At 41.6% G+C, this 17,461-nt stretch overlaps 1 protein-coding gene across 1 annotated transcript in view; it reads right to left on the bottom strand.

The window, feature by feature from the left end:
* The window catches only part of MNAT1 (MNAT1 component of CDK activating kinase), a 687,393-nt gene extending 670,967 nt beyond the window's left edge, over nucleotides 1–16,426 (bottom strand). Inside the window, exon 1 of the mRNA XM_086936667.1 lies at nucleotides 16,219–16,426. Coding sequence (XP_086792793.1) covers nucleotides 16,219–16,307 — 89 coding nt within the window. The 5' untranslated portion in view covers nucleotides 16,308–16,426. The remainder of the gene's footprint in view (nucleotides 1–16,218) is intronic.
* Nucleotides 16,427–17,461: the final 1,035 nt, after the last annotated feature.

Below are 17,461 nucleotides of genomic sequence, written 5' to 3'. Positions count from 1 at the left end.
GTCAGCATAGTTGAAAACAACTACTGATCTTTTCTGGAGTTCGGAGATCAGGGTAAGGATATACAAGTTGAACAAAAGGGGGGAGAGGGAGGAGCCCTGAGGGACTCCGCAGGTGAGTCGTTTCCCTGCCGAGGCGAAGGGGGGGAGGCAGACGGCTTGGAATCGATCTTGGAGGAAGGAGGTGATCCATCTCAGTGGTGGGCCCCGGATGCTGGTGCTCTCACCCGATCGAGGAGAACAGCGTGGTCGACGGTGTAAAACGCTGCCGACAAATCCAGGAGCACCAGTGCCTGTGAGGTGTTCTGATCGGCTCCCTTTATGAGCTCATCATCGACGGCAAGGGCAATGGACTCAGTGGAGTGTGGAGGCCTAAAGCCAGCTCGGTGGGGATCCAGGTGGTGGGTGGTTTCCACAAAGGTACTTAGGCAATTTATCACAAAGGCCTCCAGGATTTTACCCAGGTAGGGGAGAAGAGAAATTGGGCAGAAGTTACATAATGCCCCAGGATCGGATCCTGCTTTTTTGAGAATGGGCGAGACCACAGCAGTTTTAAAAGAGTTGGGGACTACGCCAGAGGTGAGAGAGTTAAGGAGGGAGAGGGGGGTCAGGGATGTTGAGGAAAATCTCCCGGGCAATGTGAGGGTGGCAGCTGTCCCGCGGAGAGCCGGAACAGACTTTCCTGAGGAGGGAGAAAGAAACCTCTTCAGTGAGCATAGGGAAATTGGAGAAAAGCACTGAGTTACGGGGTGTGCCATTGCAATCAGGGGGGATGTGGCCTTGGGGATGCTTGTTTTAATTGTGGTGATCTTTTCGATGAAATAACAGTTGAGGGAATCACAGTGGGATTGTGATGGAAGGGGTTTGATAGTGACCCGGTCAGGTTTCACAAGTTGGTCCACGATTGAGAAGATGGCTCTGGTTTTACAGGTCGAGTTCAGGATTTTGGCGGAGAGGTATTCGGTTTTGGCTAGGAAGATAGCTGCTTTATAATCTTGTAAGGCCGTAAGAAAGGTGAATTTCTTAAGGGGACAGTAGTCTAGTCTCCACTTGCGCTCAGTTTGGCGCAGCGCAAGTTTCTGGTCTTTGAGGTCCTTAGTGAACCAAAGCTGGGCGTCATGGGGCCTCTTCTTCTTAAGTTCTTTCAAAGGAGCAAAGTCATCTCTAGCCTGGGCCAGCAAGGAATTGAGATCCTCGGCTTGTGAGTGGAGTGGCAGTGACAGGCTGGAGGATTGTGAGGTGTTGGGCAAAGCAGAGGTGAGGAAGGCACAAAGGGTGGGGATGTCTACCCGACTCCAGCTCCTGACCCTGATAGGGGCAGTGATGGGGGCTTTGGTGGTGGGGGTTTATTGATGGAGAAGGAGATGGCCATCCTATGGCCATCAGAACTGGGCACTAGAACTGGATATCCAAGTTAGTCCTTTTATGCATTTAACTCTCCAAGCACAGTATAGCTGTTCGTGTAATGCTTAGTTTAGAAGGTGGCAGTGGGTTAGAAACTCACATATAGAATAACATTAATTTGTATTTATCTATATGCTTGTTGAGAGCAAACGAGGTTGACTGGGTATAAGAGGTCTTTACATAGAGGTGCTCTATCTTTTGTAATATAGTAAACTTGAAGGTAAATTAATACATTATTTAAAAAAATCAAATGTAAAAAACAACACGTAGAGGAATAATTCACAAGTAAGAGAGATCCAGTGTAAAACCACTGCACAAATACTTCAAAGGACCATAATTACAATTACTGTATACGGCCTCTAATACCCGGGTCCGAGTTGGAGGTATGATCTCTGAGACCTTTACACTGACTTGTGGCACTAGACTGGGATGTCCCATGTGGCCGCTTCTATTTGAGGCGGCGATGAAACCTTTAACGGAGAAACGGAGGGAAAGTATGGGTAGATGGGGGATATAGTTGGGAGACACGCACGAACCACGTGGCTTCTGTGTATGCCGACGATACCCTGGTGTATATCCGGCAACCAACACTGGCTGTTCCAATTTTTGGGATGTATTGCAGAAATTCAGAGAGGTGTCCGGATTAAAAACAAACTCCAATAAGTCTAAGCTGGTTCCAATTGGACAGTTGGCAAGAGGACCGTGGGATATGTTACCCTCTGCACGACTTCCATGGGTAACCGCCAAACACTTGAGGACTGGACTGGCACATACACCCGAAAGGTACCTGGAACTCAATATAGGAAGGGTGGTGGAAAGAATATGCAGTACAGTGCTCTGGAGGGAGCTGCCACTGTCGCTTATGATCAGGATTGCAATTACAAAAATAATTATTATACTCCAATGTCTATATGCGGTACAACACTCACTCTATAAAATTCCTAGTCATTACTTCAAAGCACTAAACAGTCAGTTAATTGAACTGTTATGGGGCTCTAAACGTAAACGAGTTAGCCTGATGACATTGCAGAAAACGTGCCGAGGGGGAGGTTTGAATTGCCATGTCTGGATTTTTATTACATGGCCTCCCAAATGCAATATGTGGTCCATTGGTTGGACGAACACCACAACTGGGAAAAACGGCTACTAGCGGGTACTTACAGGGGGGCTCTCTACCAGAGCACCTGATGATGGGTGCAAGAGATGCCCAGGGGGAGGATAGTTCATGCAACACAATATAACGGGTCTCACGTTGAGAATGGGGAGGATGTAGCACTGGCACACCAACACGGAAGAGGGAGGGGGTTAAAAATGACTTGCTTTTCTTTTTTTTGACAGACGAATGTTTGTTTGAGTGTGGCGCATCATATATGTAAATGACCACTGGGTCGGGGGAAAGCTACCTGCTAGTTAGAGATATGCATAAAACTTGTAATGTTTATTCAATGTCAGGATGCTTCAGATGTATGCCTTTCACCGACACTTTACAAACTTGACAAAAGCCAGATATATATTTTTTTTAAGTATTTCAAAGGACTAATTCATATCAATTTAAGAGGCTGTATGTCACTACAGTGCAGTGCAATACATTGGGAGTCACTAGATCACAGCCACTACATAGGGAGGGGGAGAAAGTGGAAACGGGAACACATACAAACAAATATTTTGTTTATTATAAATTTGTGCAAATATAGTTTTTTTATGTTTTAGGGTTTAAACCGAAAATATTAAAGATTCTGCTAAAGTTTATAAATAATAGACCACAGGTCAATTGATTTGACTAAGAGTTTTAGTGGCTTCAGCCCATTCCATCAATATTGCCTTTTGAGCCTTGTACAACCATTTATCAAAAAAACTAAAGTACCCGTCTTCCACCTACTAACAATGATTAACCTACCTACACCAAGTGTTAAACAAACCAGATGCCCCCTAATCTTATTCTTGGTTTGATACAATTGGAAAATCTTGAGTATGGCTGATTTTGCAACAAATAGTACTTCTTTATCTGTAATGTGTTTATTAAATACATATTTTTTGAGCTATACTTGCTTGGCCTGAAAAGATTATATGAACAGTAATGAACAATGTAGATCTTCCTTCTTACTTCCGGGTGATGTGTTTATTTAAGTACATATTTTTGTAAACCTTGCAGGGTTTTAATACGGAGGATGAATTATCATTAGTAGCTAACATGGCTGTTTTATAATAGTGAATGTGGGTTTGGTAAATTTAGGGTAAAAAGCTAAACATCCTTCCAGTTTGTGGTTTGCTCATATGTCAATTCTCAGTTCTGAATAATTTGGAATATATTTGAGAAGTATTCCGACGACCTAATGGCACAAAACATATGACTGTGTTGTTATAATTAACCTTGAATCTCAAGCAATTGAAATTAGATCTTAAATGTGCATATATTTAAAGACTGAAGTCTGCTCATAACTTCCAGTCTTTATTCACAAAGTTGATTAAACAGGCCCCAAGACTATACAAATCCTCTTCAGAAATGGTAATCTACTGAATAGTTTAAGATGACATGCCAAAGACTACTTCGCAATTGTGAAAGGGCTGTGGAATCTCCACAACCTGTTAAGCGGAGCACAGCATTTGTAGGGCGACCGGAGTCGTCTCCTCAATCAATTATAAACAAAATTAATGAATGTTAATCAATACTCTCAAAAGGTGTTGAGTTTAATTAAACATGTAGTACATTTTCATTGTATGCCGTAAATTATCTCATGCAGAACTAAATATTTCATTTCTGAAGCAACATCAATATATACGTTATTGAACAAAACATACCTGGCCAAAAAATATGCATAAATATACACTTCAATCATAACCAAAATCGGGTCTTGAACAGTTATAAAAACAAATCCCAATGCATTTCAGGTTCTATACAGCACGAACCCTTCTTCAGGGGATATATTAGATTTTAGATTCCAGAAAACGTTCAAGTATTCTTTCCACAGGAACCTACAAAAGCAATGAGTACCAAAGTCTCAAAAATGTATCAAATATGTACAGCCAACAAACATTTCTTGTAAACAAAACAAAACTGATAGAATTTGCACTCCAAAAAAGGAAAGAGGAAAAGAGGAGGTGCGCGATGGTGAGGTGCTTTCATATCATGCAAAAGAAATAGAAAACAAGATGATTGGGAAACTGCAAAGTGATAAGGTATGTGAGAAAAAAATGCAACAACTGTTCTGTGTAAAAGACCCTATTTGCCATATCTGTCTCAGGTGCACCATGAATGAGGTGATTAAGTGCTAGGTGAAATGGAAGCTTACCGCCCACTCGGAATCTCAGTAATAGCAAGTAAGCACTTGAAATCTGTGACTGTAAACTCAATACCAGAGCTCGCTGAAAAAAATTCCAAACGGGGATAATGATAATGGAACTGTGTGGAATGGTCCGCAATCTGACTGTAATTAAATGCGTGCCCGAAAGCACTTACCGATATCCGCGCCCAATGTTGCGCTGTAAGAGTTATGACCGTCAATGTTCTGGGAAGATTTCTGGGCAAATCTGAAAAGAATAGTAACGGTGGAACTGAGTGTAATACTCTGTGCGATAGCAGCTAAAACGGCTGGTTAGCGAGGGAGTATCTTACCTCTGTGAATGTATTGAACGGGACGAATCGTGTAAACCCGCATATAAGTCTGTTTCCTCCGTGAGAATGCTCGACGGGCGAGCTGAGTAATCCCGCGACAGGGTCTGATGCTTCTGTGTTCGGTGAAAGCTATCCCAGTATGCTCTGCTCATTTAAAGGGATAGCGTGCAGTATGTAGGGAGCTTATAGAAGCGAGTATATAACGAAAACCAATAAAACAGGGGAAAACGTAAACTATGTAGTTAAATAAATTGAAATGGATGTGTATATAACAACTATTAATGAGATGCTTAATAGCAAGAAGAGGAGAAGCGTGGTAAAACCGAGCAATGTGAACACGTGGTTTTTTTAAATGTAACTTTATTGTCCAGCGTTTACGAGAATCGTAAATGGGAAAAATGTAATGTGCAAAAAATGGTCGCATATGTCAATATGCAAAAACGTGGGAATGCTAGTCAGTGAGGTGTGTAGAAGATATGTGAGTGAATGATATGAGATGTTCAGTTGAATGATAGACAAGAACCCTGGGTTATTGTGAGTTCTGAAGAAAGGATACTTGGTCTACTACCATGTAAACAATTGTGAACAGAACTGTGTCAAGAAAAGGAGTGCAAATTCTTTACATCATAGTTACAGTGTCTCAATGATTCCTACTTATAAAAAACAAATCATTTCATAATGATCATTAAGACCTGACGGTGTCACTGTTCCTAGAGTTTTTATCCAAAATGTTTCTCTACGGGCTAGCGTAGTGTTGATGTCTGTGCCTGCCTTTGGTTGGATATGTTCAAGTATGGTGAAGCGCAATTGTGGTATGGTATGCGATACCTGTACCCAATGTGCTGCTAGCGGTGAGGTCGTGTTGCGATTGCGAATTCTGCTCTTGTGTTCCACAATTCTGATTTTGATTTTGATTTTGCGACTGGTCCTTCCAATATATACCAAGCCACATGGGCATTTAATGGCGTAAATCACTTGTTCAGTATTACAATCTGAAGTGTGTTGTAACTTAAATTGTTTGCCGTATGTGGATGTGCAAACTGATTGCCCAAGATAACATTACTACATTGTCCACAATTGTGACATTTCCGCATTCCCTTATACGTCTCTGAACGTTTTTGTTTGGGCTTTAAGAATTCACGTAGATTCCTGGACCTGGTGTGCGCAAATAGGGGAGGTCCATTGAATATGGATGAAAAATCTTTTTCTTGATCTATGATATCCCACCTATTTCTGATGATCCTTTTGATTTGAGAGGCTTGGATGGAGTGTTTTAAGACAAACGTTTTTGTGTTGACTTAACTCGTGGTTCCAATAGTTGAGCGCGTGATTTAGTTTCAATGCGTGCAAGAGCTGTCTCCATTATCTCCGGGGGATAACCCCTGGCTTTGAATCTCTTAGATTGATCCTGAATCAGATTGTCACATTGTTGAGGATCCGAGGTGATTCTTTTAATCCTCATAAATTGTGAGAAAGGTAGATGTTGTTTTAGTGTCATGGGATGCGCACTGTGGAAATGGAGAGCGTTATTCACATCTGTGGGCTTTCTGTAGACTGATGTAGTCATGCCATTGGGGGTTTTGTGAATCTCTATATCCAGAAAATGGATGGTTTCGCTTTGTATGTCATGAGTAAATTGTATTCTGGGATTTTGCAGATTCAAATTCGCAATGCAATCCTCCAACTCAAGTCGTGACCCTCTCCAGATTACCAAAATGTCAACAATATACCGCAAAAAAATAGCTGTTTTTGTCTGCCAACGTGGGTTATTCAGAATGTGTGTGTGTTCAAAAAAGGCCATGAATATGTTTGCATAGGAAGGTGCTCCTGGAAAGCCCATAGAAGTTCCTGTGCGCTGTAAATAAAAATGATCCTTCCAACTGAAATAACTGTGATATAGAGAAAAATGTAATAGTTCGAGTAGAAAGGTAGATTGATCTGTACTCAAGGTTGAGTTGAGAAGTCTCCATTCGACGGCCTCTATGCCCTCGTTATGGGCGATTGATGTATAAAGAGCAGTTACATCTATTGTGCATAATAGGATGTCTTCTAGAAATACTGCTTTGATCTTTTCCAATTTTAATAAGCAGTCCGTGGTGTCTTTAACATAGGTTACCCAAGATTGAACCAGAGGTTGTAAAAAATGGTCTAAATAGTATCCCACTGCTTGATGAATCGAATCGCAACCAGCCACAATGGGCCTGAAAGGGGGTCGTGTTCACATTGCTCGGTTTTACCACGCTTCTCCTCTTCTTGCTATTAAGCATTTCATTAATAGTTGTTATATACACATCCATTTCATTTTATTCAACGACATTGTTTCGTTTTCCCCTGTTTTATTGGTTTTCGTTGTATACTCGCTTCTCTAAGCTCCCTACATACAGCATGCTATGCCTTTAAATGAGCGGAGCATACTGGAACAGCTTTCACCGAACACGAAGCATCAGACCCAGTCGCGGGATTACTCAGCTCGCCCGTCGAGCATTCTCACGGAGGAAACAGACTTATACACGGGTTTACACGATTCGTCCTGTTCAATACATTCACAGAGGTAAGATACTCCCTCGCTAACCAGCCGTTTTAGCTGCTATCGCACAGAGTATTACACTGTTCCACCGTTACTATTCTTTTCAGATTTGCCCAGAAATCTTCCCAGAACATTGAGGGTCATAACTCTTACAGCGCAACATTGGGCGCGGATATCGGTAAGTGCTTTCGGGCACGCATTTAATTACAGTCAGATTGCGGACCATTTCACACAGTTCCATTATCATTATCCCCGTTTGGAATTTTTTTCAGCGAGCTCTGGTATTGAGTTTACACTCACGGATTTCAAGTGGTTACTTGCTATTAAAGAGATTCCGAGTGGGCGGTAAGCTTCCATTTCACCTAGCACTTAATCACCTCATTCATGGTGCACCTGAGACAGATATGGCAAATAGGGTCTTTTACACAGAACAGTCGTTGCATTTTTTTCACACATACCTTATCACTTTGCAGTTTCCCAATCATCTTGTTTTCTATTTCTTTTGCATGATATGAAAGCACCTCACCATCGCGCACCTCCTCTTTTCCTCTTTCCTTTTTTGGAGTGCAAATTCTATCAGTTTTGTTTTGTTTACAAGAAATGTGTTTATTGGCTGTACATATTTGATACATTTTTGAGACTTTGGTACTCATTGCTTTTGTAGGTTCCTGTGGAAAGAATACTTGAACGTTTTCTGGAATTTAAAATCTAATATATCCCCGGAAGAAGGGTTTGTGCTGTATAGAACCCGAAATGCATTGGGATTTGTTTTTATAACTGTTCAAGATACGATTTTGGTTATGATTGAAGTGTATATTTATGCATATTTTTTGGCCCTGTATGTTTTGTTCAATAACGTATATATTGATGTTGCTTCAGAAATGAAATGTTTATTTAGTTCTGCATGAGATAATTTACGGCATACAATGAAAATGTACTACATGTTTAATTAAACTCAACACCTTTGAGAGTATTGATTAACATTCATTAATTTTGTTTATAATTGATTGAGGAGACGACTCCGGTCGCCCTACAAATGCTGTGCTCCGCTTAACAGGTTGTGGAGATCCCACAGCCTTTTCACAATTGTTTCAGTATTCAGAGACAGACAGGGGTCTGATCTTTCTCATAGGCGGTAGCACGCACACATTCTCTAGTTTAGTATAAACGGATTCACTAGAGATTATTTTGATAAATACTGGTGTGCAAACACAATACCTCTAATTGTAAAGACTACTTCGCAACAGTTTGTGCCCAAAGTAACATGACTACCCGGAAGCCAATAATCAGTCAGTCAGTCAGTCAAATACACTTTATTCGATTAATTAAAATCATAAGAGACATAAAAATTTACATATATACAAAAAATTGAGCAATTCATATATTAACAAACTCAGTGCAAGCCCCTTTAGAACAAATACGCTACAGTATAATCAAGTTAAAATCAGAGTGGTTATTAAAAATCGATCAGGTTGATACATTTTATGGCACAATATTCATTTTAATTCTAAATGCCGCAACTAGGAAACTGGCTACATAAAAAATGTTGCGGGTGCTACTCAACGTCTGAAGATGAGTGAGAGCAGGTCTGACTTGAATAAAGAATTCGCTCACTCACTCTGGACATTCTACTCCCCATTCATGTTCACTGGTCAGAAACTAATAAACAACGTTCACAGACTTTTTTATAAAAATAGATTTACATTTATTATAAAACACAATTCATTACATAATCAATTGAGAAACTCATTGTAGAAACAGTATAATAAAAGAACAATAAAACCATTCAATATTGACAGAATGTGGGCTTATGTTTATCTCAACAAAGCACTGATGCAATATACCCTATATCGTTTAAAATTTCAAATCAAACATATAACATATAGACTTAGGATTCCACCCCAACACAAAAGCACATGTACTATTATTGCTGATTTCTACGATTCGAAAGCCCTTGTTGTATATTTCATCACATCTCTCCTCCACTCCTTGGCCTAAAGTAAGAGATTTTTTCTGGGCTTGAATTCTAGAACATGAAAAAGCGTCGACGCGTTTCGGTGTCTATGCCTTTCGATAATGGCACACCTTCCTCAGGACGGTTTGGAGTAGTTGGAGTTAATCTCATGTGTCCTTTCCTCTGTTTCTGATTTCCTTACTCGGCTTTGTTGCCTAATGTTGTGGATAGTAGATCCTTGAGGTCTGTATGTATAGATAGGATCCTTAGTTTGTCTTCAGTGGGCGTTTTTCATAGATATATGGGTGGCCTGTTCTGAAGCGACGATACGGGATCGGTGAACTCCTTTCACCGTTGAAAGATGTTCTAGAATTCAAGCCCAGAAAAAATCTCTTACTTTAGGCCAAGGAGTGGAGGAGAGATGTGATGAAATATACAACAAGGGCTTTCGAATCGTAGAAATCAGCAATAATAGTACATGTGCTTTTGTGTTGGGGTGGAATCCTAAGTCTATATGTTATATGTTTGATTTGAAATTTTAAACGATATAGGGTATATTGCATCAGTGCTTTGTTGAGATAAACATAAGCCCACATTCTGTCAATATTGAATGGTTTTATTGTTCTTTTATTATACTGTTTCTACAATGAGTTTCTCAATTGATTATGTAATGAATTGTGTTTTATAATAAATGTAAATCTATTTTTATAAAAAAGTCTGTGAACGTTGTTTATTAGTTTCTGACCAGTGAACATGAATGGGGAGTAGAATGTCCAGAGTGAGTGAGCGAATTCTCTATTCCAGGGATTCTCTTTGACTTGCAGTCTCTCGTACCCTGTTCCCTGGAACTTGTGGGGTCGTCTCTCTCTTTTTTAAATCTGACTTGAATAAAGCCAGCCTCTCTCAGGATTGGTAGCAAATATTTTTTCCTGAATAAAACCCGCAGAACATAATGAAGTGCATTGTATCTTGTTGCGAGAAATTGTCGCAGTTGCTGGGTGGGTGTAATGGTTGGGTTTTCTGATTAGATGGGATCAGCCCCTAGGGGCCCCTCCAACCCAGCCAGAACGTAACCACCTCCCTCCTCAGGACCATCTATCCAGGCACCTGGGTACCTACCTGAGGATGGGGAACTCGCAATATACAAGCTCATATTATTAGAAACACCACTAAATCTATAGGGATACTAAGAATACTCACTGATTACTAAGGATAACTTATAGTCTCGCGGCCACTCAGACCCAGACTAATCTACCCTGAGGCAGATATGACACACAATCCGGTGCGTCTACACACGTGGGTCTGCAGCCCCAGTGCTCTCCCTTATTTCCAAACGGTTCGCAATCCGGCAAACCTCCACGCCAGTCATCCCCCCTGACGCTCTCACTTACACACGGGCCGCAATCCGGCAGCCCTCCACGCTGGTAATCCTCCCCAGCGTTCTCACTAACGCCGTATATCAACGACGACCACATTCCTATGAACACCTTCAGTTATATGTTGGGAAGTCTCTCTCCCTATTCACTAAGGGCTTGCTACTACAATATTAGGAGTTAGCCAATTAATATAATGTACCTCTTATTCTTGGCATCATAGGTCCACTCGCTCCCTATTTATGTGATCACCACTTACCTGATTGGGGTTACTCATCCATTCATAAAAAATAATAACCACCTAGGAGATACATTTACCTGGATTGAACAAGAATACAAGGCACTGCTCAGTTTACTACAAACTGGGGGTTATTGTATTAGAACAATATAAGCACCTACACAGATCTGTAACTGACAAAGACTATAGATAGAACACACCGCTGAAAGAGAAAAGATTAGCAATACAATAGCTTAGGGAATAAGAACAAGATTAAAGAACGAATTCACCTGATTAGTGTGAAGTCTTGTTCTAGCTGTCATCTGGGTTCCTCTCTCGTCTGTGCCTTGGCTCATCTCAGACTCTCTCTCTCTCCTGCACTCTTGGGTACACCTCTGCGCTGATCACTTTGCACTGGACTCCTCTCCCCCACGAACTGTCTCCACCTTCCAGCTTCAATCTAATGGTTCCTGCCGCTCTAATGCTTTTCATTCCACTAGCTTGTTCACTCTGTCTCTGCGCCAATGTCCAAATAACTCCAGCTGCTCCCACAGATTAGTCCACGATCTCTCCTCCGTCTCTTCTAAAAGGCATTACTTCAGACTCCAGCTATTCACACCTCCTCCTGATAAGTAACTGCTTCTGACTGCTTCCTTCAGTTCCAGCTCACTATTCAACTCAGCTCTCTCCAGCTTGAACCCTCTCTCTCTGCCAACTCCACTCGACTGCTTACCACTCCTCCACCTCAACACGACTGACTGGCTCCGCCACCTCCACTCGACTCACTAACTCCGCCTCTGCACTTCACTGATATAGAATACTCTTTCCTCATGGAAAGTTCCAGCCAGCAGCTTCCTCCCACCAATCCCATGCACCAGGCTCCTTGCGCTAGACGCTCCCACAGTGACCAGTCTGCTTGTTTCGTCTAGAGACCTGAGCCTGGAAACAATTCCTGATTAGATTCAGCTCTGGCCGGTTCTCTCCGGTTCGCTTAGGGCGAACAACAGCTATAACTATAAACTTTACCTTTACCCTGAAAAGCCTCTCAGCTTCATCAAGATGGAGTCCCTCTAGCTCTAGGCCTGTAGGCCTGAAAGGGATGAAATGCCCCTTAGCTCTGCCAGAATACCTACATAAACCATACCAATGTGTCAAGTATGTCAAAGCCAATAGGCAATAGACAGGTTAGAGTCAAGAATAAAGGATCTATCATCATATTAAGCAGCTATCCTCTTCTAGGTCTGGAAGAAAGGGCTTAAAAGGGCCAACACAAGCTAAGAATAGATGTGAGCAAGACTAAGATCTATATCACTGCTAAATAGAGCCAAAAACTCTGCCATAACAGTGGGCAACCTTCTGGTTTGCCCCATGATTGATAAGTACCCAGGGAATAATGTATCAGGTTAAATCTAAATTTCGTCAATAGGGCTCTATGAAAGGGTTTGGTCACTATTTTTAGATATGGCTCGAGTGAGGGAGAAATTGATAGCATATAATGCGATCTAACTGTCGGTTTCAATAATTCCAGCTCCTCACGAGCCAATCTAGTCCTTTCTGCAAAGAGTAACTTAATCCAATTTACATCCTCCTTCCTAATACAAGATGGGGTTGAATAAAGCTCCGGGCGTCCTAACTGTTTAAATGTTTTTCTCAGATATTCCAGCCAGGGTACCCTTTTAGCATGATCCAATACCACAACATCGCTCAAAATAGCATGGTTCAAAGTTATTTCTTGGTTGAGCCATGTTTTTACCCAGAATATTAATGGGGCTATTTTCTTTTTTTTTTAATTTCAAATCATATTTTATTTATTAATCATAACAGAGATGATAGCGGCAAGAAAACATCAAAAGAATTACAATCATGTTGCCAAAGTACCGCAACCAGACATGGGTTATTACACAAAACAATACGTATACAGTAAAGAAAAATAAAGTACCATCCTTGCATTCACATTTTTGTACATAGTTCCGTAGAGCCCTCTGTCCAAGCCAAGTCATATCACACCATGTATGTTGCACCATTCCTGCTTCATGGTTCTAAGGTTGTCAAGCCCGTGAGCCCAAAATATAGCCGTCATAGTTCACGCAACACAGAGCCCATAATTCACTGAGAACGGACCTCATCGTATGGAGCTTCAAGGTGGGTCAAAGATGAAGGAGGCTCGGTCCAGTGAAGACCATAATTTTTTGTTGGTGACCTGCCATGGTGATGAGTGTATCGCGGGGTTGTCAGTGCCCCTAATGCAGGACAGCCATTCCCTCCAGGCATTGAAGGAGACCTCACCCGTTGATTTCCAGTTACACAGGATCACCTTACATGCTAAAGTCAGTAGGAGATCCAGGAGCTGGCGGTCATGGTCACCTTTTAGTGATGGATCTAATGCCCCTAGGAGAATGTAGATGAATTCCCTCGTAGGGTGTATGTGGAGCGTGTGTGCAATGTAGTCAAAGATTTTTGCCCAGAAGGCGTGGAGCATGGGGCAATCAAACAACATGTGCGAAAGGTCACCAATACCAGAGGAGCAGTTCCAGCAATCCGGTGTGTCCCGTAGGCCAATCTTAAATAGCCTCTGTGGGGTCCAAAATGCTCTGTTGATAATCATATATTTGGTTTGTGATAGTATCGGCGATACCTTGTGCGTGAGTGCTGATGCATGTATCCTGACCCAGTCTATACTTATGCCAGTGTTGTTTGTTTCTGATTCCCATTTCAACTCATTGCGCTTCATTGATTTGCTGGCCGTTGGCGCGAGTAGTTTGTATATTTTAGAGACAAAATGTCCAGTGGATTGAAAGTGGGGTAGCATAGTTTTTAGCCAAGGCTTCACTAGTTTGAATGTTTTAGTGGATAGGGCCGATTTTAGTTTTAAAAAGGCATAAAAGTCTATCGGCAACAGGGAGTGTCTGGCCTGTAGAGTCGAGAATGGCAATGGCATATTATCTTCGTACAGATCAGAGATCACATTAAGTCCTTTATCGGACCAGTGGTCCCATACGACAGGTGATTCAACTTATCTGTAACGTATTCCAAGCCTACCTCTGAGTGGATCGAAAAAGTAGGGGTAGACTGGGGAACTGCCAAAAGGTATCTCAGAAACCTGTTTTCCACTATTTGAATCTTTTCATGAGATACGTAGCCCCATAAAGAAGAGCCATATGTGGCAATTGGGATGCATTTTGTGAGGTATACTTTTAAAAGGGCCTCCATGGGCCTGGACCCCAACCGTTTTGAAAAGCCCATAAGAGCGGACGTAGATCTTGCCATTGATATGCTCTTGGCCTTATTTTGAGGGCCCCACGTACCCTTCTCATCAAAGAGAACCCCTAAACAGGAAAATATGGGAACCCTGGAGGCCACCTCACCCTTACACAAAAAGATTTTAGATTTATACTTGTTTCTGTGATGACCAACCACCATTGAATGGGAATTTTTTGCATTAATCTTCAGATCCAACCGATCCATAAAGACCCCGAATAGGTCCGACAGTCTCTGTAGTCCCACCCCAGTACCAGCCAATAAGACTGCGTCATCCGCGTATAGGAGAGCTGGTATTATTGCATCTCCTACACGCGGTACATCCACCCCTGGTGCATCTAAGTGATTTCCCAATCCATTAATATAAATGGTAAAAAAAGGAGAGGGGCCAGAATACAGCCCTGTCTCACTCCCTGCTCTGATTTAAAGTAGCTCGTACACCTGCCCTCTTTAGTGACCCTGACCTTTGCAAACAACTCCTGGTGAAGAGACGCCATGAAGCGAACAAGTGAAGGGTCAATGCCAATCTCCAAAAGAATTGGCCACAACTTAGCCCTATTCACCAGGTCGAAGGCCGAGGAGAGGTCCATAAAGGCCAGAAATAATGACCCCTCCTTTGCAACCGTATATTTGGAAATTAAGAAATGCAGGTTCGAACACTGGGTAAGGGTACCTCTCTTTTCTCTGAACCCATATTGTAGGTTTGACAAGACCCCAAGGCTCTCTATAATATCCCTTAGTTTAAACAATAAGACTCTGCCTAAAATTTTAATCGCAGAGTCTAGCAGGGAGATGGGTCTGTAACAAGCGGGATCATCATGCTGCCCCTAAAAATCGGTACGATGATTGAAGTGGCCCATGAGGCAGGGAAAATTTTACCATTAGCAGCATAAATCAAGAGTTAAGGTACACTGGTCAGTCACTCAAAGTAGAGAACAGTTACGAGTCCATTTGGTCCAAAAACAAACCTAGGGAGGAGCGGGTGTAAAATAAACCCCACCCACACCAACGTTTAAAGGGCTTGTTTCTTGAAATTCACCTGTCAGTCAATATTTCCCCTTGATAAGGGCAGAAAAGGGACATGCAACACCCACCGTTAAGTTACGGTTCACCGTTCTTGGCGTTTTCCATGATAATTAGAAAGAAACGTGCTTCCATCAGACCGTAGGACAAAATATGTTATTGATGTACTTTTAAGGATTGTGGTATCAATCTAGAAATAATTTTTTGCATTAGAAAAGAAAAGCAACATAACTGAAGTCACTCAGAGCTTCAAGTGGTTGTGTCTAGCTAATGTTTACAAGATTACAACATTCAGTGTGCCCAGTACACAGCACCAATGAAAATAGCTAAAAATGAAGAAACCCATAAAATTGTATTATTTTTATGAATTTGACAAGGCACGTGAACATCTTCCTTTTGCTAGATATTGTCAGGGTCTCTTCGTATTTGCCAAGTGTAGGGCGAGGAATGTATGCCTGCATTTGAGACCAACTGCAGCACCGACAGGCTTGGTATCACTCAGGCAGTTAATTGCCCTAAAACCATCAGTGGTCATCGTTTTGACTCCATCACTGACTGTCACGGTCTACATCCACAGAGCTCCAAGGACACACTTTATTTTATGCATATTTATATAGTGCGTACTTTACCCGAAGGTGTCAGAGCGCTGAACAATAGAACCAGTTTCGTTACAGGAGAGCTCATTTGAAGTAAATATTCTTGTTGACAACTCGAACATTTAATCAACTCCAATGTTTACTCCATAAAGATACGCGGTGAATAAACAGTGCAATGAACTTACTCTTACTCCCGCGAACTATTGCGCAGTAAAAAATAGACTTACAGCGTGTGCCCAGTAAAAAATAGACTTACAGCGTGTGCCCGCAGACGTTCACCATCAGCTTCAGGGAGGGGTTCCTGTACTTGGTGGTCTTGCACCGCGGGCATCCCTGGTCATCCATCTCTGTTCTCTAATGCACTAGAAACTACCTGCAAGCGATCCGTTCACACGGCAAGTGTTTCCCCGTGCGGAGTTCCTGTCCTCCAACACGCATCAAGCAGTGCCGAAACCGGTAACAATCAGTTCCGCCGAATAAAGGTCAACAGTTGCAGCGCCAGCACAGGACACATTGGGGTTAGTTTCACGTGAAATCTGGATGGTTTTCAGTTCATCTTTAATGTATGTGTCTTGTATTAGAATTGTAATCACATCAAAAACAGAAATATCGATGCGCATTGATAAATATAATATGTCTTATCCTATTGAGTACGCTAACGTTTGGAACAACCATCGTCAGAAATGCTATAAATTGTTAGCCGGATGTAATGTTCTTATTGCTTCAGTATCGCGCGTATTAGTGCGGCCATAGCTGCCAAGCGGCCTCATGTCTTGTGACAATTTTAAGTCAGTAATAGTTAAGGCTCGTCTGTTATCAAACACTCCTTTGCATGCTGGGAGTTGTAGTTTTTTTTACATAATACTATTTGGTTTAAATGTCCTAAGAACAAATGGCTTTTTTTCGCGGTCTCGGCTCCAGTAACGAAGCTGTCTGACATAACGTGGTCACTTTACGGGTATCATTCAATCTGAAGCTTGTCTAGTCTTTCTGTCTTATTGACTAATGACTTTTCAGAATGCCCAGCAGCCTATATTTTATGTATGTACTGCTCCAACATTATCACGTTTCTCTCGCATCTTTCGAATTTTAATTTTGTAGGCATAACTTTCACACACTGAATCGAAAGCAGCTTCAGTGATGTATGCAAAAGGTTATTAAAATATCGCTTTTAACATTTGAAAGTAAAAATAAACTGGTTGTGGGCCATATGAAAACAGGGTGTGTGAAATTTTTGCAATCACAATTAAAAAGCAATACACTTTATTAGACATTTAATTCCATGTAAGCACCCTAACAAACAGTTCCGAGACGAATGGCCGTTGTCATATTTTTCCATCTAAAATTGCCTTTCAATCCAGATAGCGCAGATGTGGTGGAGAAAGACTAATCCTTATTTACCGTAATTAATGCATGCTTTACATATATTTCTTTTCAGTATTGTCCAATTTGGTCAAATGTTAAGCATTGTCATTGATTTCATGGTGGGTAGGGACAGT

The sequence above is a fragment of the Lissotriton vulgaris genome, chromosome 9 (genome assembly GCF_964263255.1).
Source record: "Lissotriton vulgaris chromosome 9, aLisVul1.2, whole genome shotgun sequence".
Lineage (NCBI taxonomy): Eukaryota > Metazoa > Chordata > Amphibia > Caudata > Salamandridae > Lissotriton > Lissotriton vulgaris.
Note: the sequence above shows the minus strand (reverse complement) of the source record. Positions and strands in the feature narration are given on the sequence as shown.